Consider the following 22488-nt stretch of genomic DNA (forward strand, 5'->3'; position numbering starts at 1 on the left):
CAGGAGGTTTGCTGGCTGGCTCGCCACCTGCAGTGATGCCAAGCAGGAAGGGGAACAGCCATTATGCATTTGTGACAGACCTGCATGCTGGCGAGTCCAGAAACAAAGCCTATACAAAGGAGGCAGCGTACTACAGTAACATAGTATGTTATGCTAGTTCTCATAGCATTGCACAAATAATAAAAAATAGTTTTAAAGCTAATTCACTAGTCTTCTCATTATGACTTCAACAAATCAAGTAGCTAGTTCATTCCCTATTTCTTGGGAAGAAGGAAAAAAAAATCCCCACCTAACTCAAAATACAACCAACCTTCTTCCAGCTCCTTAACCCTGACTTCCTGCAAGCCCATCGGAGGGGCTCCAGGCGTTAGCCCAAACTCAGGACATCACCTGCTTCAAACCAAACACATCCTACCCCGAGGTGAATCATTAGGCAAGTCACCAATGACTGGAAATGAACTGGAAGCATTTCTGCTCTTTGCACCATCTGGAAACAGTCTCCATGTGGAGACAGCATAAACTTCATTTTACAGGGGCCTCCTCCTCACCAAATATATCATTGTTTGCCACAGTACATACGTTATCTTGGAGAACTCTTCCGACTCTGCACGTAGCAAAACAAAGGCTAATGCAACATCATCGCTTGATTACATGCAAATTTATACAATTCCATGGCTTTTCTCAACTCTTGTCCCCTCAGTAAGAGAAATATTTTTCTGAGATTCTTACACCAGTAACTACACTACCAACTGCATTCTCGTACCACATTTCTTCTTCAGTGACATTTCTTTTTTTAAATCTTGCGCTTTCTTCAGTAGAATTTTGAATCAAAGTCTTGTTTTCACAGAATCACAGAGTCACAGAATGGTAGGGGTTGGAAGGGAACTCTGTGGGTCATCTAGTCCAACCCTTCTGCCGAAGAAGGGTTCACCTACAGTAGGCTGTAGAGGACCTTGTCCAGGTGGGTCTTGAATATCTCCAGAGAAGGAGACTCCACAACCTCCCTGGGCAGCCTGTGCCAGTGCTCCGTCACCCTCAGGGGGAAGAAGTTCTTCCTCATGTTCAGACGGAACTTCCTGTGCTTTAGTTTGTGCCCATTGCCCCTTGTCCTGTCGCTGGGAACCACTGAAAAGAGCTTGGCCCCATCCTCCTGACACCCACCCTTCAGATATTTGTTAGCATTTATAAGGTCCCCTCGCAGCCGTCTCCTCTTCAGGCTGAACAAGCCCAGCTCCCTCAGCCTCTCCTCATAGGAGAGATGCTCCAGTCCCCTCATCATCCTTGTAGCCCTCCGCTGGACTCTTTCCAGTAGCTCCTCATCTTTCTTGAAGTGGGGAGCCCAGAACTGGACACAGCACTCCAGATGAGGCCTCACCAGGGCAGTGTAGAAGGGAAGGAGAACCTCCCTCGACCTACTGGCCACACTCCTCTTAATGCATCCCAGGATGCCATTGGCCTTCTTGGCAGCCAGGGCACGCTGCTGGCTCATGGTTAACCTGTCGTCCACCAGCACTCCCAGGTCCCTCTCCACAGAGCTGCTCTCCAGCAGGTCCGCCCCAAGCCTGTACTGATGCATGAGGTTGTTCTTCCCCAGGTGCAGGACCCTGCACTTGCCTTTGTTGAACCTCATCAGGTTCCTTTCTGCCCAACTTTCCAGCCTGTCCAGGTCACGCTGAATGGCAGCACAGCCTTCTGGTGTATCTACCACACCTCCCAGTTTGGTGTCATCAGCAAACTTGCTGAGGGTACATTCTAACTCTTCATCCAGGTCGTTGATGAAGAAGTTAAACAAGGCTGGGCCCAGTACTGACCCCTGAGGGACACCACTAGTAACCAGCCTCCAACTAGACTCAGCACCGCTGATGACAACCCTCTGAGTTCTGCCATTCAGCCAGTTCCCAATCCACCTCACCGACCACTCATCCAGCCCACACTTCCTGAGCTTCCCCAGGAGGATATCATGGGAGACTGTGTCAAAAGCCTTGCTAAAGTCAAGGTAGACAACATGCATGGCTCTCCCTTCATCTACCCAGCCAGTCATGTCATCGTAGAAAGCCATCAGATTGGTCAGGCATGATTTCCCCTTGGTGAATCCATGCTGACTACTCCTGGTAACCTTCTTTTCCTCCACTTGTTTGATGATGACTTCCAGAATAAGCTGCTCCATCACCTTTCCCGGGATGGAGGTGAGGCTGACTGGCCTGTAGTTCCCTGGGTCCTCCTTCTTACCCTTTTTGAAGATTGGAATGACATTGGCCTTTCTCCAGTCCTCGGGCACCTCTCCTGTCCTCCAGGACCTCTCAGAGGATGGAGAGTGGCTCAGCAATGACATCCGCCAGCTCCCTCAGCACTCGTGGGTGCATTCCATCCAGGCCCATGGATTTGTGGGCGTCCAGATTGCTTAAGCGATCCCTCACACAGTGCTCCTTGACCAAGGGAAAGTCGTCCTCTCTGTAGGCTTGTTCTCTTACCTCCGGGGCCTGGAATTCCTGAGGGCCTGCCTTGGCACTGAAGACTGAAGCAAAGAAGGCATTAAGTAGCTCTGCCTTCTCCGCATCCTCCGTCACCAGGACACCCGCCTCATTCAGCAGCGGCCCCACATTGTCCCTAGCCTTCCTTTGGCTGCTGATGTAGTTGAAGAAGCCCTTCTTGTTGTTTTTGACATCCCTTGCCAGCTTCAATTCCAGGTGGGCCTTGGCCTTCCTCATCGCATCCCTGCATGCTCTCACCACATTCCTGTACTCTTCCCAAGTGGCCTGTCCCTCTTTCCACATTCCATGGACCTTTCTCTTCCACCTGATCTCCGCTAGAAGCTCCTTGTTCAACCATGCAGGTCTCCTGCCTCCTTTGCTAGATTTCTTTCTCAGGGGGATGCATTGCTCCTGTGCATGGAAGAAGTGTTGTTTAAAGAGCGACCAGCACTCATGGACCCCCCTGCCTTCGAGAGCCCTGGCCCACGGGATTCCTCCCAGTAGCTCCTTGAAGAGGCCAAAGTTAGTCTTGGTAGATCAGAGCAGAGTTTCCACACGATCAGTACGCAAGCTGGGCCAGAACCAACACGATTCCTTGTCTCAGAGCCTGTACAGCAGATACTGTACTTTACAAGCAGTTTGCCGTTGACAGATATGAATTATGACTGTCACTGAGAAATAATTAGGATTTCTGCTAAGTTAAACCTTTTAAAGAAAATAATAGTGTACCAAAGAAAATAATAACCTGCTCAAGGTGCTAAAATATTCCTTTATTAACTGATAAGCAGAAACCCTACTGTTCCAATATTATTAAATAAGTTTTCTGCTGTTACTCCTTACTGTAAAAAAAGAGGGAAAGCATAGTATGGCCTACAGAGGCCTAAAAACCTACACCCACATGTGAAGACTGCCATAATAACTTCCCAGAAAGTTATTCTTCAAACTGACATTCATTTTGAATCAGTACAAAAAGGAAGGAAGGAAAGGAGGACTAGAAAGTGTAATATGTAGTATTACTCCATAGTAACATGGAGAGGAAGCTGTCATATCAGGAAAGAGTGAAATGTCTCCAATTTCCGACTCACTAGAGCCACTGTGAGTTATAAGAAACCATAAATCCTCTCGGAAAATTTGGAACAAACCAGCTCATTTTCAGGGTTTGAAAATGCTGCATCACGTACATTTGATCTGATCGAGGATCATGAGAAGTGTCCTAGGAAATTAAGTTTTTAAACTTTTCTACTTCTATAAACGCATGTTAAACAAGCCATGACAAAAACCTAAAGTATATACATACTTTACTATACATCTTCCACATTAACAAAAACAATAAAGAATTAAAAATACAGGAGAACTTGTAAACCAACTGGAAAATAAGATGCATAGGAATGGGGAAAACCCCTTCATATTGCACAGACCTTCATGCACTAGGCAGTCCCAAATTCAGTCATAGATTCAGTTCTGTACACAAGCTTAAATATAAGTAGCAGCATTTTATTATTGCATATGTTTTTTCTTTTTAATAATCTGAGACTGCCTTAGCTCCTCAGTCCCATGAGCATATGGGCAAGATTCAGAAGGCAAAGAACAACCATCAGGATGATGAACAAAAAACCAACAGAGACGTGTTTTAAACGCTTCAGCTGAAAGGCGTCGTTTCACTTCAGGTTCGGTTTTCCTTGATGGTTTCTCTTTTCTCCAGTCACGAATATGAACTCTCCCATTTAGAACTAAGATTTAAAAACAAAAATGCAGTTCTTAATAGACAGCCATGGGAACTGTACTGGAAAAAATGCACAGTGACATCCTGTGAATAAAACACATATTCTACAAATGGATCACTCAGGCAAAAGCAAATGTGCCATTTGTACAGAAATAAAAAGAAGTGCACAACAAACCGAGGTAATATAGACACGGTCTAAAGAAGAATTGATTGATTTCCCTTTGAGATGTTTTTCTGTGATGCTGAATAGTTTGAGACACCTTTGTATCATCTTTGTAGAGGTTTGTTTGTTTTAAATATAGCAGTTAGGATCACTTAGACTAAAGCCCTCTGAATTTAGATTGCAAGTCCTGGCAAAGAAGTCTGAACTTCAAGAACTGTAATCCTTCTGATGTTCAAAACTTTATCACTCCACATTTAAAATGTGATTACCAGCAAAAACCCAGCGAGAGTCTTCTACTACTTTCTCTACACAGCTAACAAAGGTTCACTGACCCAAAAATGCACTGCACCAAAGAGATGACAAGTCTAATGCTTCATATGAATCAACAGTGCACTATCATTGATTAATAAAGATTTGGCACTTTTTAAAATTCATTTGCTGTGTTAGGACCATAGTCTGCACACACACCTTGGTGAACCTCTGCCAACTCCTTAAATGTGTAAAAAAACAGAATAAAAGGAAGCTACTAAGAGAGAAAGAAAAAATGTAGACAAAAAACAACAGTGAAAATGAGGAGGGAAGAATGCGTCACTTCTATGCTGCCATGCTCTATTTTCATATTCTTCTTCAATCATACCTTCTGTATCACACAGTTGTAGCTCGGCATAGTTAACTGATACCATTCTGCATTCTAATAATCACCATTCAAAAGGTAATGAGTCCAGAGACAGCTTAATATCACACATTCAGGCTTGGATGAATTCATCCCTTCAGGTTTCCTTGTGCTGCACAAATAGATCTGAACTCATACAAAGACAATCCAGAAATGGGCTCAGCAGAGTTTTAAATTCTCTCTCAAAGCTTAAAGAAAAATGAGCAGATACAGTGCTATTTATGATTAAGCGTATTTTTTTCTAGAAAATCAGTCCTGTATTCGACAAGATGCCTGATCAAAAGAAACCGCCACAGATCAGTTACTATAAGCCCCTTCTTTTTTTGTGTGTGTGGGGGCATCCATAGGTTTTCCATGTCTGTAAAACACAAATATTTGAGTAAAGATGACAGAAGAGCTATAGTCATGTTCTTCTCTGTCCTCTTTGCCATAAGCAACGTCCTTCCAGACTGCTTACTGGTAAAAGTCCCTTGTTATGGTGACATGCTACTGAAGGAAAGAATCAAGTGATCTCAGCTGAAGCTCCAGGGACTTCCCATGTGATGTAAATTACCAAGAAAGATTTGGCCTTAATCCTAGTCTTTCTTCAGAGGTAACGCGCAGACAGCATCCATGCCAAATTAAAGCGTTCCTTCCATGTAACAGTTGTAAATCTATTCCACCTATCCTTAACGACAGGGAATCAAATTCAGACATGTAATGAATGCAGTGTGACCAACTCTATTCAATGGATGGTAATTCAAAAGGATTTCATTATGGTTTCACATTTTGTACTTGTCAAATGTACAGAAATCCTTAGTGGATGCTAAACTTGGCTAAGTTAATCACTGGCAGCAACTAGGTTGCATACGTGGCATGATCTGCCATGGATTAGTCGATCAGCATTTTACAGTTGATGTAAATTGTTGGGACACAAGGAGTTAACATACTTCCAAATCTGAAGTAGCCTTAATTACTGATAAAACCTGCAGATTTCACATTACTGCAAAGCTAGACCTTCCTTTTGTGAAACTCCACACTGACAAAAAAAAAAACAACAAAACCCCAAAACAACCACCACATTACAACAGGAAAAAAAACCAAAAACCAGCTACCAAGCCCAGCCAGCCACAGACCTGCCACGCTACCACAGGCTATGTAAACTCACCAAACCTCACAGTTACAGATTCTTATGGAAACTAGTTTTATTTTGCGTTGGCATTTACGCTGTGGGGCTTGGTAAGGCCAGACTAAGCCTCAGTTAAATGTTTAAGTGAAATTGCTCTGCAACTGATGGCCCCAAATTCATCAATACTTTATAGAAAACTTGAAATTCTTTAAGTCAAAGAACAGCATTAAATCATGCACTTTAACTAAGGTGTTCTCTTTTCAGACAGAGTCAGTCTAGAACAACTCTTTGCTGATAGACGCCTTACCAGTCTCATTTAAAAGAGCTTTACTAACAGGATCTTGGAGCAACAGGCACATAAAGAATATTCACTTTTAACTGCTTTCTATACCTTTGTGTAAAAAACCCCACACCACCACAGTAAACTTTCAGTTGAGTTTAACTGCCTATAAAGGAAATAAAATAGACAATTAAAGAAAAACAAAACACAAAACCTCTTTACCTTCAAATACTTGATGATTGTTCTTGAGCAGTGTCTGTAGGCCCCCATATTCACTCTTTAGTCTTTTTAAAGTCTCTTTATTTAAGTGTTCTGCTACTTCTTTCAATGAAAGGCTTTCTGCAATAAATAATGGTGCAGCTATTAAAAATGTATACATATAAAATACTAAGAAAATTTAACTTTTATATGAATTAATGATTATAAGCAGAATTTACAAATTATCTACTAGCACTGCAGCAACCTTGTACTCCCAGTATCATGCATGATATATATTTTATATGTATGTTGTCTGTAAAATAGCAGCTTTCATTCTATAGGACTCAAGTCAGAATTTCTACAGTAAGACACATTTCTTATTTTCCCTGCTTTTTGTACGGTAGCATATAACCCTCATTGTGGTAAGCACTGTTTACATGCTTGTAGCTGGACAGAAGAGAGAATGACTCAAAGCATCTCCTGTAACAGTACTGTATGACAGACTACAGTGAATAATAAAAATGGATGAAGGAAAATGGAAAGATGATAGCTGTAAGAACTAACTCAACACTTACCAAATTAACAGCAACTTAATATTGTTTTTCTTCTTAAGGCTAAACCAAAAATTCCTAATCATGTTGTAATCAAATGGCACTCCAAAGCACTTTCTACAGAAGTCTTACAGAATTACAGCCAATTATGATGTGACTATCCAAAAAGAAGCTTAATATTCTCCCCAAACAGATGCAGAGGCTTCTGTTCTGGTAAATGGGGATGAGTTCTGGGTTTGTTTTGGTTTGCTTTTTTTAATAAAAATTGATTCTGTCCTAGTATTTAAGTGTACAGGGGAAAAGCGCCCCACACTATTTTTTCTTGCAGAAAATTTTTTCTTACCCCACAGAATATTTTTTCTTACATGTCTGATTTACATCTCAGTATGCAATAAAAACACAGCAGGAAAAAAGAAGCCTTTGATTGCTACTGTACTGTTCTTGATATTTCCTAAAATCTATTTCACTTCCTAAATTTACAAACATGCCAATTCACTGGAAAAGACCACCTCTGCCAGAAAAGGCAAAAGATGGCATAAAGGAAAGACAACCTCACCTCCTTGATTCCAGGTATTCGTATTTCCATCATGCATATTAGAACATGATTTTTGGGGGGCTGCATTTAACAGCAAGTTTGCCACACTGAGAACCACATCATCTACAAAATCCCGAGGGAGGGACGCACAGTTTCTCATTTGTTCTACTTTTTTTCTGGGTTGAAATCCAGGAATCCAAATAGTACCAGCAGTCTCAGTCTCATTTTCAGGAAGTTCTGAGCCTGCTTCTTTGCATACACCACCACAGTGATCCGTGTGATTCGATCCAACTCTTCTGTCACACATGACCACAGTGCAGGTCTGACGATTACCAATATACTGTGTTATCTGCTTGTCAATCAGAGCACATTCTGTAGGTGGATAGGTCCTGTTTTTTCCAATAAGGCACACCTATTTTAGTAGAAACAGTAAATCACTTTCTACACAGTCCCATACTTACACACAGTCCCCCAGCCTGCACACATCTTTTGCAGACTTCTAAATCTACTTACAGGAGATATCCATTCAAACTCAATGCTCACTATATTCTGAGGATTTTTTAATTTTAGTTTTCAAATATTGGTGCCACAGAAGAAATTCAGTAATCATAATCCGAAATTCAAACCATAATCCATCACTCCATACAGGCAGAGAACAAAGAAGATTGGTCCCGACCCTCAGATTATTTACAAAATTAAAGCTGGACACCTCTTCCTACTCTGAAAACGTCTCACTTCGAATTTCACGGGACATGAAAACCAGCAAAATTAAAGTACAAATAAGCAACATAGGCAGCTGGAAAAATTAAGGCTAAAAATGAGCTTTATAAGTTTTTGATCCTATAGGGTGACATAAGAAACAACAATAAAACCTTCCATTTTTCTTTAGGACTCTACTTACAACGTTAAGAAAAGATGACCCAAGAAAACAATGAGTACTTTTAGTCTCTATTCGGAGCACACTGTTTCAAGTAATGCAATGGAGTATAGTCTGATCTTACAACAATAATAATGAACAGACAATATTAATGAACAAACATCCATATGCTTCAGACAGCTAGCAGTTAAAAAAAAAAAACCAAAAACCAAAAACCCTATACAGTCCAAAATTACCCTTTTTGTTGATGGAATTCTAAGGCAATCTTCTTCCACATGAAAGCCGCATACAAATCCCACTTGAGCAACAAAATCCAGATATTCTCTGTACTGAGTTTTCTTGCTTTGGCTTCGGCTGTATTTTCCATGGAAATCAAAGAAGCAACATGGCAGCACAAAGTAGCAACATGAATAGGAAGACCTACGAGAAGGATAACAAACTGCTGAATGCAAAGTTATTGCAGAGAACACGCAAATTTAACAAATAACCCATCAGAAACAAGCATTAATGGAAATTTTTATTAAGTGACAGAGCTTCATAAAATAATATTTATATGTTCCTCTTTCAGTAAATTTATTAGCATAATCAAAAATACTGTTTCACAAAGTATTTGCTATAGCAAATTACTGTGCCAACTTCATTTGCAGGACTAAATCTCTAGATATTAAGCTATTGCAGCTGGTTGTGAAGAGCACAATGGTTCAAGGCAAGGCAGAACCAAGAGCAATTTTATTTTAAAAAAACCCAAGCAACAGATTCACATATATAAAATAAAAATCAGTTCTATTTTTGAACCTCAAAAGCAAAATGCTGTACTGAATTCTATGGGAAAGTAAGTACTACATCAGTGCTTCTCCACAGGGAGAGAAACATTTTGTAAAAATAATCAATTGGCATCAAAAGCAGGAAGCCCTGCAAGGACAGCAGGCGTAGATGCAAAAGTGACAGTTTTCACCAAGCACCCATGGGTAATTATGTTTTATTTTTTTTTAATTTCTTCCCTCCCACTCCCCTCGCTCCACAAAATACCTAGCGGCAATTACAGGTATCCATGGCGTTAATTCATCTGAATGGTTTCCTATGAGCCAGTCAGTATCTGGAAACAGATGACTGTCACCTGGCATGATTGTAGATTCCTAAAAAAAAAACAAACAATATGTTAAGTGAATGTTCATCCAATCATAGACTTTTATTACAAGTTTCTTTAAATGAATCTTCTTTGTTAATAAAGCACTAAGCAATAACATAAAATCATACAAGCTGACAAATGCAAGGTGAATCAGAACCACAGACACCAACAATGGTTTCCATAATCTCTGTTTCTGCCAGGCAGCAGTTTTTTTACAGCTACAAAGAAGTAATTTAGCAACAGCTACCCACAAAATATTGGTCAGACAAAGAGTAGAATAACAATTCTGGTTAAGATACCTTACACTCTAAATATCTGTAAACAAATACCATCCATTGGATTATGATTTCTTGCCATTCTCCTTCTGTCACACGTATGTCTGGACTCAATTTTTCAGAAAGCCACTAAATTTGCTGTGCAGAGCCCTAGGACTAACACAACAATTAATCAGAACACGGCTTCACTGCTGCTTTCTCTTCTTTCACAGACTCTTCCCAGATGAAATTCTAATATACAGAACACCACTCTGCACACTTTATTATTCACATATAATAAACCTAACCCAGCCTAACATGCTCTCTCTCGGCTATGTCGCCATTCCATCACCTTCCAAGTTGTGTCATGACTACTTTACGATACACGGAAAATCAGGAGCAAAAATTAGAAAAAAAATAGTTAGAGAAAGAAGGCTTCTTTTCACTGGCCTTCAGAATAGCATTTTGCCTTGTGGAAATTCAATATATATGGATTGAGAAGACATCAGCACAGAAGTCTTCCCACCACAGTACTGACTCACAGAATAGTTACTAGGCTCAAGAATACCCTATCCTGATACTCTTAAAAAAACAAGAAGCCAAAGAAAAACCCAAAAACCAAAACCAACCACCAAACACGATGAATTCTTCATTCTTGAACTTGTAAAAATTCTTGAGTGCCTTTAATGTTTGTTTTTCTCACACACACATTTTCCTCCCTGTAAGTTCAGCAAAGAAACTACTTAAAGATGTGGATACTACGGAAGTACATACTCTTCTCTAAAAATGTGCATGTATCTCAAATAATTATTGGGCAGATTTGAAAAAAGTTCTAAACTTGAATCTCTACAGACCTTTACGAAAAGCCCTGAAAAGTATGTCCATACTCTCATTTTACATACAAAATGCATGTTTTGAGGTCAAAATTCACATGCAAAATAGTACCTGTATAGGAATTTTAAAAAACACCAACACATAACATGGAATTTCAGAAATCTCAGGCTACCTCTATTACATTCCAACTGCCCTTTTCAGAAAGCACTCTGTTAGGTATTTTAGGTATCAGTATGGTATATTATTGTTCACTTTAAGTACTCTGTCTCTGACCATTTTTAGTTATGTATATACATTTCCAGATAATATATGTAACAAAATCCTTTTTGGCAGGTAAGTAGATGTTAAACCAAGTGTTTGATAAGTATTTGCTTATGGTTGATTAAACAAGTTACTCCTACATTATGTTTCAGTTTCGATCATTTCATTTAGGCATCACATGAATTACCAGTGCCATACTCCACATTTTGACAGTCACCCACAATCAAAATTTGTATTCATCATGTCTGACAGCAGTTTGGCAATACAGAGTGCCACCTGTTACATTCATTTATATTGTTAGTATTGGCACTGCATGTCACAGATGGCAATATCCATCCTGCAACTCATGCTTTAAGTAAAGATCAAAACAATTAGCTTCCAGGGTAACAAAAGGCTGTAAGCAGGTGCTTTCTCCTTCTGTGGCTCCTGTGGCTACAGGAGCCTTGCAGAATCATTTCACCCTTTCTGTTCGTTATACAGCTCCTTCCCACATAAATCAATGCTTTCCTTATATGCATATTTTGGATATTTTTATTATTTCTGTCTAGCTTTTCAAGTGTTCTTCGTTAATTCTGGGTTTTTTTTTTCTTTTAAACCAGACAAACAAATTCCATCCTTTTCTACTTTGTTCCCTCATGCTGCAGAGAGGGACAGCTGATGCTCAGAAGTTTTCCTTTGAATCAAGAAATCTGAGAAACTGTAAACAGCCAGAGCTTAATATGAAACGAATGTACAAACTCAAAGATTCCCACAATACAGAAACAGGAGCAGAAAAAGGAATACATAGCATGAAAGAGATGATGCTATTTTGTATGATCACAACTGACTTAATATAGTACAACAGGAATAAAGGAGCACAGCTTGATGTTTTGGATTGTTTCTTGAAGCTTTTCAGTAAGATCTGGTTGCAGACTGCAGCAAAGGAATCTGGCAGTTTTGGCAATCTGTACCCAAAACGGCAGGGTGGCAAAGAGAAGACTGAAAGCTCCACCTTCCATCTGTGAAAACTGCTGCTCCTTTATTTATTTAGTATAAATTGTTAGCATTCAAAGATATGTTGACTTAATTTTTAAACAAAACTACTAGAGAATAACTACAGGAAGAAAATTCTTTTAATGTATTGGAAGCTGACAATGTTTGAGAGAATGGAGTGAGAAATTTTAGGAGTGTAGAGAACAAGAACCAGAAACACCTCGTTTCTAAAGGACAACTGTTCCTCAGTACCACATTTCAACAAGTATCAAGGACAAGACCAAGGACAGCTGGAGTTAAAGTGAAAGCTCCTGTGCTCAGATTGTTCCTGTTCTCATAAAAATGCCAATGCAGAACTTGAAATCTAATCCCTCTTTCAGACTCTTTTTTTTTTTTTGATGGCTACTATTGCAATTACTTACCACTAGGTCAGTACAGCAGAGGATTGGCTCCTTTGAGGTCCAACAGTTTTGTCCCCAAAACAGCACACAGCACTAGAAGGTCAGAATCACTTTCAAGACTAAACTACTCACAACTTTGGATACTGATATCTTTTACGAGGTACAGTGGTGCAAAGCTGCTTAATATTGATCTTCCAGTAAAATCAGAGATTGTTTCATGGTGTGCATGTCTGTACATGCAGTAGGAAATCACACTAGTCTTCTCAGCTGAAAAATAAGTAAGTTGCGAATATATGCAAGGGTACGATACAGCGCTACTCTAATAATCCCCTTTACAACTCACTTTATAGTCCTGCAAGACGTATGGGTGGCATCATACCAAACCCACAGATCACTTCAGACAACTGTCTGTAACCTGGTATGTTTGATTACATTTGCATCAATGCAACCTGAAGCAATGAACAAATGAATCAAGTTATGAATCAGTAAGATCGACATACATTTGCATAATACCTCTAAATGAGTTTCTGGTCCATACATGTCCCATATTTTTCTTCTCCTCACATCAATTCCTCTACCTGAATGCTGAAATATTTGAACAATAAAATGTATCATTTTTAAGTACTACTTTAAGCAAAAGTTGTCAAACAGGCTCACTAAATGTATGTATTAACATGGATTATTTCATTCACACTAAAATTTAGACACATAATGAAACACAGCTTCACTATTTCAGGCAGAAGCTGAATACTTTCAAACCTTTTTTTCCCTTCTAAATATGAAGGGCAAGACTACAAATATTAAGTATATATCTGGTTTGAAACTTTACCTGGGCACAACTATTGAGACCGCTCTTGCATCTCTATGAAAGTAAAAGCAGAGTATTGCTTTTCGTTTGTTTTTAAAATATCAAAACCTTTTATAAGACAAGTATTACTGTACAACCCACAGGGCTCACGGAAGAGTGCATGCTATTCTAAGCAGTCCCTGCTGGGAGAACCACCTTTCCACTACTGAGGTGAGTTAGGTTGTTGGGAGTCCAAACACACTTCTCCCTGTCTGAACTGATGGACAGAGGAAATAGGACTGGAAACTAAAGCAAGAAATAAAGAACGCATAAGTAATAGTATCTGAACTTCCAGAATCCTGCGCAGAACTAACCAAAATCAATTACTACAAAAGTCTCATAAAACTCTCACACATTTGATTTTTTGATAGTCAACAATGGCTGTCAGTGCTACACTGGTGATGACCAACTGATGCACGAAAAGAAATATCTACAGGGAAAATAGCATCTTGTATTAGATGAACTTTTTCTGGCCACACAAAGCTTGTGTTAGGAGAACTTGGGACATTTTTCTCCCCACATGACAACTATTAATCTAACAGGAGATAGTTATTTACTCTACAAATTTTACGACGTTCTTGCAAAACGGGAAAATACAATTTTCTGAAACAGACAGCCCAAACTTCACTGGGTTTTGTTCAATCTCACTGACCCTTTTTTGCTGTTGTTTCAGAAACTACGCCTCAAGAAACTGAATTTTGATGTTGCCACATTTTCACTCACAAAAGCATGTTATTAGGCTTTTTCACAATTAATAAATGCTAGGGTTGTTTTTAAAGAAAAGGGAAAAAAAAATTTCAGGACATGACAAGCAGAATTCAACTTCGATAAAATTAAGTTCATGAAAGACATCTTATTTAAAGACTTTTGTGAGAGAGAATATCTATGTTAAGATTCTGTATTCCTTTTTGCTTTGTTGACAGCATAACTAAATTACACCACTACTTTTTCTTTTCCCTCTTAGTTTCTTACCTCAAAAAAACAGCCCTGAATTGAAATTAATTGCACTAATAAAAATAAGTGAAAAGTTTCTAAGATAAAAGGAAAGCATAACAAGAACATTGACTATCTATATCTTTTAATTATTATTTTAAAAAGCACTGTATTTACCCCTTCATTGTTCAGAATATGAACCAGTAGACCATTTCCACATCCAAGGTCTACAAATGACTGTTTCTTGATCAACCCTTTTTCCTTTCTCTCTTCTTCCCAAAGAATCTAAGACAAGAAAAGAAAACATTTTAGACTTCTGCTCTCACATTTCCCTGCAAGGAAGCAGCAAAGTTTATTAGAAATGAAAGGAAAAAGCTGGGAGAGAATGCAGATGTGACAGAAGACATCCCTTGTACTTACAGAGAAAAAAACTTTAGAGGAGAAAAAAACAACCCAGAAAACACTAAAACTGTTTATGGAGAGGGGCAGGAATTATTCTGCAAAATATTAACCATTTTCTAATGGCCAAGCCCATCCTCCACTCCCTTCTGAGTCACTGGAAGTTGAAATTAATCAGGACTATACAACCCTGGGCTAGAGTGAACATAAATGTAAAATAAGCTGCTAAAACAAAGGGTGCAAGAGATGAACAGAGAAAGCAAGGGAAGTAGCAAGTAAACTTAAAGTGTCTCTGCAAGTAACACCACAGAAGCATTTATATTCACTGTATTAAAAAAAGAATCGGTGGTAGAGCTGAAAATATGAAATAAAATATTCTTTGAGATCAGTTGGCTACATACTGGTACATGTACCATCACTTTCTACTGAACGAAGTGTAGCTTACCTAACAACAGTCAGCTGCCCCAAATTTTACATTCACCACAGGGATTTAGCCCAATTCTAGTCCCTGTTCTGTATGTAAGTAGTTACTTCTACACAGTTATGTAATTCATAATTAGATGTTTGACTGCAGGGCATGGATTAGTCTCTCTCTATCACTGTCAAACTCTTTTTCCTTCAATGAGAAGCTACAGAGCACACATATACCAATCTGACTAACAAAAATCAAGAGTATTTAACCATGAAAATTAGTATTTTCAATATTGCTGCTTGTTAGTTTGCCAGTTTTGCTAGAGGGAAAGAAGCTGCAGATAATCCATGAGATTATCACGCTGTGTTTACATTTTTAAATGTACTAATCACTGCACTTTTGCACTCCAGACTGTATTCCAGAAATCCCTAATCACCTCCTACACAGATCACACCTATCCTCCATCCCCTGCTGAGTTTGCAAACTGAATAGCTACTTCTTCAGGCATGTGCCTAGACAGTAGGTGACCTTAACTGCGGAGTAAAATGAGGTCAGATGCCCCTTCCTCCCATCATATCAATCTAGATGCTGTAAATCTATAAAAATTTAACACTGGACCTGCCTTATCTTAACCACCCATTTAACATATTTCTAAATAATGAGTTATTATATACCATCATATAGATATATGAAAATTTTGCAAGGAGGTTAGGTTATCAGTACCATGCTTTAAGCTTCCATTTATATAAGCCAGTTATTAGATGCTCTAAGTAATTTTTTGAAAATTACTGCTATGTCACCTAAAACACATTATCACTGTAAACAAACACTCACGTGCATAAAAATTTGCAAAACATTTTCAGGAGTGTCATTACAGAATTTTCCTGTGGGTACAACTATCATAATTCCCAACATACAGGAACCAATTATCAACATACAATAGTATCCTGGTGGTAAAAATGGTGAAAGATAAGTCCATTCTGTAGCTCCTTCCACAAGCCAGTATCATAGAATAGAATAGTTCAGTTAGAAGGGACCTACAACGATTATCTATTCCAACTACCTGGCTACTTCATCTTGATCATTTCTCTCATATAAGAAGTTCTGTCACACCAATGTGACAAGATTTTGAGAGTAGCCTAGGTCAGTCAGACTTCCTCAGACAATTTAAAAATACCACTCAGGAAAAGAAATTGGGGTTCTAAGTTTAAACAGTCAATTATCAAAATAAATTAGTCCTCAACGAGTTGTGTAAATGAGCTGACTTATTTACAGTTACTGACTTAGATAAGAGAGTTATCTCCATTATACTTCAAGGCAGACATGCTCTTAACTGCACTCTGGGTAGCAGTCAAAAAATACTGATGTGCCTACATAATTTTGATGCTGTTTAAAAACCCGAAACTCCTAGTGACTGCAGGTGGCAGAATTTTCATAGATTCTTAAATAAGTAGATGCCTTGGAAAACTGCACCAAGTATTTATCTGCTTTTCTAGCATCTGCAGTTGGCTTTATTGCATTTGAAGATGGAATCCGAGCCAAACGTTTATCAGGGAAAGGCAAAGCAGTGAAAAACCTTTAGCATAAAATTAACAAGTCGTAGAAATACGTATAAAACAATAGCTTCTCATGTCCAAATCAGTCTGTCTAATCACTATTTTTCTGCTACATCAGTGCTTTTTGCTTTATCATTTAAAAAAAAAAAAATATATCGTCTCCGTATAGGTCACAAACTTCCTGTGACAGAGCACCACAAATCTTTATCCTGTCTTCACAAGGAAGTTTTAGCATACCTCTAAACTTAATTTTCATTGTTATTGTGCTGACTTTTGTGGTATAGGGCAGTATAAAAAACAAACCAACTGATATTACTCTCCTTTGTCACATCCAATTTTTTTTCCCAATTTTGTTAAAAAATGCCTAGCTTCTGTAATTGCTTCTTATATGTAAATCCCTGAAACGCTGTTGAGATTACTACCAAAGAAGATCAGAAGACGAACACAACTTGAACAGTTATAGACACGAATTCCGCTTTCAGTTTACATTATGCCTGAAAACATTGTAAGAGGAACTTTGTGTCTCTGCTTATATGACAGCAAAAGCAAAAAAAAAAAACCAACAAAAAACCCAAAACACCGAAAATACAGAAAACCCAAATCCACATCCTTTCTCCTACCCCCTTCCTTTTGCCTTGATGCCTGTAATAACTTCAGGTCATTCTATTTTACAGAATGCAGTAATTATCAAATCAAAATACTGGTTTTCTTTAGAGAGGTTATGAGGAAATAGAACCTTATAGAACATTAGGCCAAGTAGTTCCTTACCAGCAAGTAAGTGGCAATGGCAACATCTTCATAAACAAATTTCTCAGGATCTGTCACTTCAGGCCACACCTTCAGGAAAAAAATAGAGAAAAATTATTTCCTGCACTATCTGAAATAGAAGCACTCAGAGCGATCTAGATACTCATCTACTTCAACAGGTTTCTGCACTTCACCAATTCTGCATTTTAACCTTATTATTTACATTTTTTGTGTTTAAAGACTGTTTGATTTTGTGAGCCACCCAACAGAATAATGGCATAAAGAATGTCTGCTGTCATTCAATGAAGTTTCCAAGAATATTATGGCTCCATATGTGCAGCCCACAACAGATCAACTGCTGCGTCTGTTCTGTAATAGAGCATGCATCCTTTTATTTACTCTCTCAGAAGAAAAAAATACTTATATCCTTCCTGTTATGTGCAACACTGATAACATTAGCATTTGTAAATTTATTTTCACAGTGTAACAATCATAGAATTATCCTGGCACAACAGAACATGAAGAATCAAAATTGGAGACAGGAAGACAGAAAGTAGAAGTATTATCCCTGTTTTATAAGTGAGGAATTGAAACAAAGATTAAAATGCTCCACACTACACTAAGTCTACTGCAGAGCTAAAGAACGAACCCATCACCTTACCCACAAGTCCAATTCTCCTCTCATATGTATCTTTCTACTAGCACAAAAATATCAACAGTAAAACCTTCCAACATTTTCACAATGTAAAATGCATTACAAAATCATTTACCATTTTTTTTTGCTTGTAGCTAGAGTCTGGTGTATAAGGATATAGATATTATTTCATACAGCACTTGAGATGATCACTGTCATTTTTCAGGATCCCCAAGATAAAACAGTATAACAAGATTGCTCCTCTAACTCAAACACCTATTAATATAGCATCCAAATTTAAGAAGAGTAACAGGAAATTTAATCTACTTGCTAACCAGTGCTGTTTCCAGACTCGTCCAAGTTTTGGAGAAGGAGGTGCTTTATTTATGCCTTCTAGTGTGGATGACTTCTTACTTACATCCACTGACTTACTGCTTACTTCTTATCTGAAGGGAAAAATTCTAGAAAATACCTAACTCCCCCAGATATTTAGCTTGAATTTGGCTCCAAATCTTGCTTTTCCACTTCAGTTCTTCCAAATACTAAACCTTTTTCCCCCAATATATACACAGAAAAAAATGCCAAGACATGAAACCACAAAACATACATTTCAATTAAATTGCTTCTTTTATTAAAAAAAGAATTTAGTGAATGAAGCAGTTTTACTAAACAAACAACAACAACAGAATATAGGAAAGCATATTATTATTGTATTTATTTCTAAACTTACCTTTACCATCTCTTTGTATTTTCCTTTAAGATCTTGATAAACTTTGCTATATTTTGCTACAGAAATGAGCGACAGTGTACTTTTAAACGAACTGGGCTTTTCCTCTACAGACCATTTAGCCAGTTTGAACAAAAGTTCATTCCCAAGCCATGCTAGTTTGGGGTATCCCATTCCATCTGAAAACCAATCTTCTGGAAATGGAGCTACAAGAGACACCGACCTTCAAAAATAAAATAAAAACTTTGTGTAAATACAGTGTATTTCTTTATTTCAGCTACCTCAAAAAGAGAAAACAATGATTAAACAAAGAAAATCAGCTGATCAAACAGAAGTATAAAAGCAGACTGGAGAATAAGCAAAGATGCAATAGGTAAAAGCAAAAGCAAAATAAAACAGTGAAGTTACTGAATAATGGAACAGTCTCCCCTGAATTTTGTTAGACAGCTCATTATCTGCCAATTCAAACACTGCATATGAGAGTCCATGCTACATTTAACACAATGACTGGGGACTCGCATACAATGAACAAACTGATTTAGCAAGATATCCAAACACACACCAGCAAAAGTGAATTCATGGAATTCACGAAAACTATGGGAAAATTCAGGCACTGGTACATTTAGTTATCTCTATCTGTATTTAGGTTTCATTAGAGCTATGCCCTCAGATGCTAAAACCAAGCTACAATGGTCTACATCTCAATGACTGAAGCTCAGTAGGTTGCAAACAGCAATTCCAATTTGACCCTCAACCTAAGACCTACAGAACCTGACCTCTCTCACAGGCATGGCTAGTTCCCCATCATCAGAATACACATACTTTTTCCAGACCACACACATGTATGTACAGTCAATGCATACATTCAAAGATTAAATAGATTTGTTTTGTATTGATTTGGGTGTGGTAGATGTTTCATTTTTAACTGAACGCTGTGCACTAAAGACCACACCACTACTGTCATTACTAATCAAGCAGGAAAGTATGCAAAGCAAATCACGTAGACACCAACACTAAAACATGGTGTGATCCTTGTGATAACTCGAGGTTTGCTTCCTCTCTTACTCCCAGTACTTACCATTCCTCATCTTTTATGTGTGTAAGTTGAATTTGATAAATATTGCACTTTTTAATCCAGCATTCTCCTTTAGTGTTCTCCTCCAAAGGCAGAAAGGTCACAGTTCCGTTGTAAACATCTGAAAAGACATGTGAAGAGTGATATATTATTCTATTGTGCTAACCAGCATGGTCTGCACCAAAACAAACTTCTGCATCCTTACTATGTTAAGTGCAAACTAGTGAGGCAGTATCTAGGACAATACAGGAAGAACCACAATGCTAAGAATAGATCCGCTTCCCAGTGTGCCTGACATCTGAAACTACTGAACTGTCTGAACTCTTAAATAGCATTCTGCTGCATGATGTTTCCAAAACACCTAAGGCTGACCAGTAAGATTATTCATTTTCTTTAAACCTATTTCAATAAAGTAAAAGCTAGACAGTGAGATTTTTCTAGCACAATACTGCTGCTTTCCCCTACCCCACAGCAAATCCAGAGTCCTGGGAAGCACATTCCAAATTAACCGACACTTACATATCACCCCAGTACGAGATAAACAATCAGTGCAATATTAAAAAATAGTAATATTATTAGTATCTATCACTTTTGCCATGTTCTAATACAGGATCTATTGTGTGATTGTAATTAAGCACAGCTACACTTCCGTTTTGGCGTCATGCAGCTTTCCCAGTTAGATTTCCTGGACTAAGCACTGTGGAAATACACATTATCTATCCCTAAATTAGCATGTCATAACTCTGAAGGGAGACTACCTGAGAAGATCTGTTTCTAGATGAAGAATTGCATGATACAGCCTAGTACTCACATGCTACTGACTTTTTTTTTAATCTTAATTTCTTAATTTATTCCCTATAGCCTTCCTATAAAGTGACTCCATACTATATTCCTTATGGCATATGATATGCATGCATTATTACTTTCTAAACCAGTTGCAAAAATGTTTTTAGTTATTGTTTACCCAGGGCAATTTCTTCAGAATAACTTATTGAGTTCTCATTTTTTTTCAGTTACCATCAAAACAAACATTCTGACAACTACAAATCTTCAAACTGAGAATGCTTTATTGACTAAGTAATCAAATTTCAATGGACTCCAAAATTTCCTGAGTCAGACAGGAAAGAACAATTAGCAACAGAGCAAACATCCAGTCTTGCTATCTTGGCCCATTCTGAGCCAACCCCTTTACTTTATTTTACACACACTAAAAAATGTTCTCCTAGGCTTTTTTTTTTTTTTTTTAACAGAAAGGCTCTCCAGATGTTGTTCAGGAACATCTTCTCTTAACACCAAAAGAAAAAAAAAAATCATAAAACTGAAACATACAAGGTATTTTTTGAAGGCATCACAGTAAGAATTGTAGGCCACAAGCATCCTAAGTTAGCTGTCTCCCATAAATGACTATAGGTCTTTTTGAATTGTAAATTTAATTGTTTCCGGAATTCTGATTCTTTTCAAAATGTCACTATTAGAATTTAATCCACATCAACGCTCTTTCCAAAATTTATCTTAAAACGGTGCCAACCTCTACTCTATGTAACTTTATTTATATTAGTAGGATTTACTGCAGTGTACTACCACATACAATGTTAAAAAAGAAATAAAACCAAACCCCAAGTCGAGCTTCATTTTTCAGCAATACGAAACCGTAATAAGAAAGTCGACACAAACACTTCAGCTCGGCCAGGCCGGGGGCACAGCTGCCTCCTTTTTTTCCACAAACCCCGCATCTTCAAAGGCTTCTGTCACTCCTTACAAGCCCGTAATGAAGCCTGCGCTACGAGCAGCACTTCTGAGTGGGCGGCTGACTCAGGAACCGCAGCGGGCACGGTGACAGCCCCTCCTGCCTTTTCTTTCCAAGGGAAAGGGAGAGGTGAGGCCCTTCCCGCACCCCTTCCTCGGGAGCGGGGGCCCGGCCTCCGCAGCGCCTCACGCGTTAGCTCCTCGCCCCACCACGCTTCCCTCAGGCGCGAGCGGGGTTGCTTCAACCAGAGCCCCGCAGGTGTTTCACCTCTGTAATCTGTAATTTTCACCTGCTGAAACCTCCTAGCACAAAAATAACACAGACGAGGGTAAAATCTAAGGGCGTGGTGAAGACAGAAATCTACCCGCACTCCCACAAACCCAGAAAAAAGCTTTCGCGCCGCGGCCGGGCTCCCGCTCACCTTGGACCGCCAGCTCCCTCGTCGGCGGGGCGGGCGGGCCGCCGGGCCGCCCCCGGGGCAGCAGCGTCCTCAGCACGGCGCGCAGCTCGGCGCGGCGGCCCGGCCCGGCCCAGGGCCTGAGGGGCGGCGGCAGAGACCCGCGCCCCGCCGGCAGCTGGCCGAGCACCTCCCTCCAGAGCCGGCCCAGCTCCGCGGCCCCGGCGGCCGCCGCTCGCCCCTCCCGCCCCCCGCCGCTCCCGCCTCCCCACTCGGCGGCGGGGGGGGAAGAGGCTTCCCCGCCCTCCCCGAGCGGCACCGTCCCCTCCGCCTCGATGACGGCGCCGCACAGCCGCCTGTTGGCCACCTGCGGCTTCTCCAGCCAGACCCGCGCCGCCGACCAGAAGCCGCGGGGCAGCGCGCCGCTGCCGTCCCGCACCGCCGCCGTCCCCATGGCCGGCCCGCCGCCGTCCCGCACCGCCGCCGCTGCGCAGGGGGAGGAGGCGGGGCGCGTCGCAGGCTGCACCCGTCAGTTCCTGAGGCGGGCTCGGCGGCGGCCGGAGGTAGGTGCCGCGTCCCTCCGC

The 22488-nt window shown here is 39.7% G+C and overlaps 2 protein-coding genes across 5 annotated transcripts in view; one reads left to right on the forward strand and one right to left on the reverse strand.

The window, feature by feature from the left end:
- Positions 1-3092: 3092 nt before the first annotated feature.
- On the reverse strand, positions 3093-22398 carry TRMT44 (tRNA methyltransferase 44 homolog). 4 transcript variants are annotated; one of them, XM_075420434.1, is made up of 12 exons: positions 21929-22398; positions 19764-19881; positions 18689-18908; positions 17346-17414; positions 14388-14495; positions 12944-13015; positions 12452-12523; positions 9609-9715; positions 8816-8999; positions 7724-8114; positions 6641-6757; positions 3093-4201 (listed from the first exon to the last, which is right to left on the reverse strand). In XM_075420434.1, the coding sequence occupies exons 1-12, from the start codon at positions 22356-22358 to the stop codon at positions 3969-3971; spliced, it is 2121 nt and encodes a 706-aa protein (XP_075276549.1). In that variant the 5' UTR covers positions 22359-22398; the 3' UTR covers positions 3093-3968. The 4 variants fall into 4 exon arrangements, with proteins under 4 accessions (XP_075276549.1, XP_075276551.1, XP_075276550.1 ...); XM_075420436.1 differs by lacking the exon at positions 12944-13015; XM_075420435.1 differs by lacking the exon at positions 12452-12523 and having other exon boundaries at positions 3094-4201; positions 21929-22397.
- Positions 22359-22488, forward strand: part of ACOX3 (acyl-CoA oxidase 3, pristanoyl) — a 41666-nt gene continuing 41536 nt past the window's right edge. Inside the window, exon 1 of the mRNA XM_075420432.1 lies at positions 22359-22467. The gene's annotated coding sequence lies outside the window, so the exon portion shown is untranslated. The remainder of the gene's footprint in view (positions 22468-22488) is intronic.

The sequence above is a fragment of the Opisthocomus hoazin genome, chromosome 5, assembly GCF_030867145.1.
Source record: "Opisthocomus hoazin isolate bOpiHoa1 chromosome 5, bOpiHoa1.hap1, whole genome shotgun sequence".
NCBI classification, from domain to species: domain Eukaryota; kingdom Metazoa; phylum Chordata; class Aves; order Opisthocomiformes; family Opisthocomidae; genus Opisthocomus; species Opisthocomus hoazin.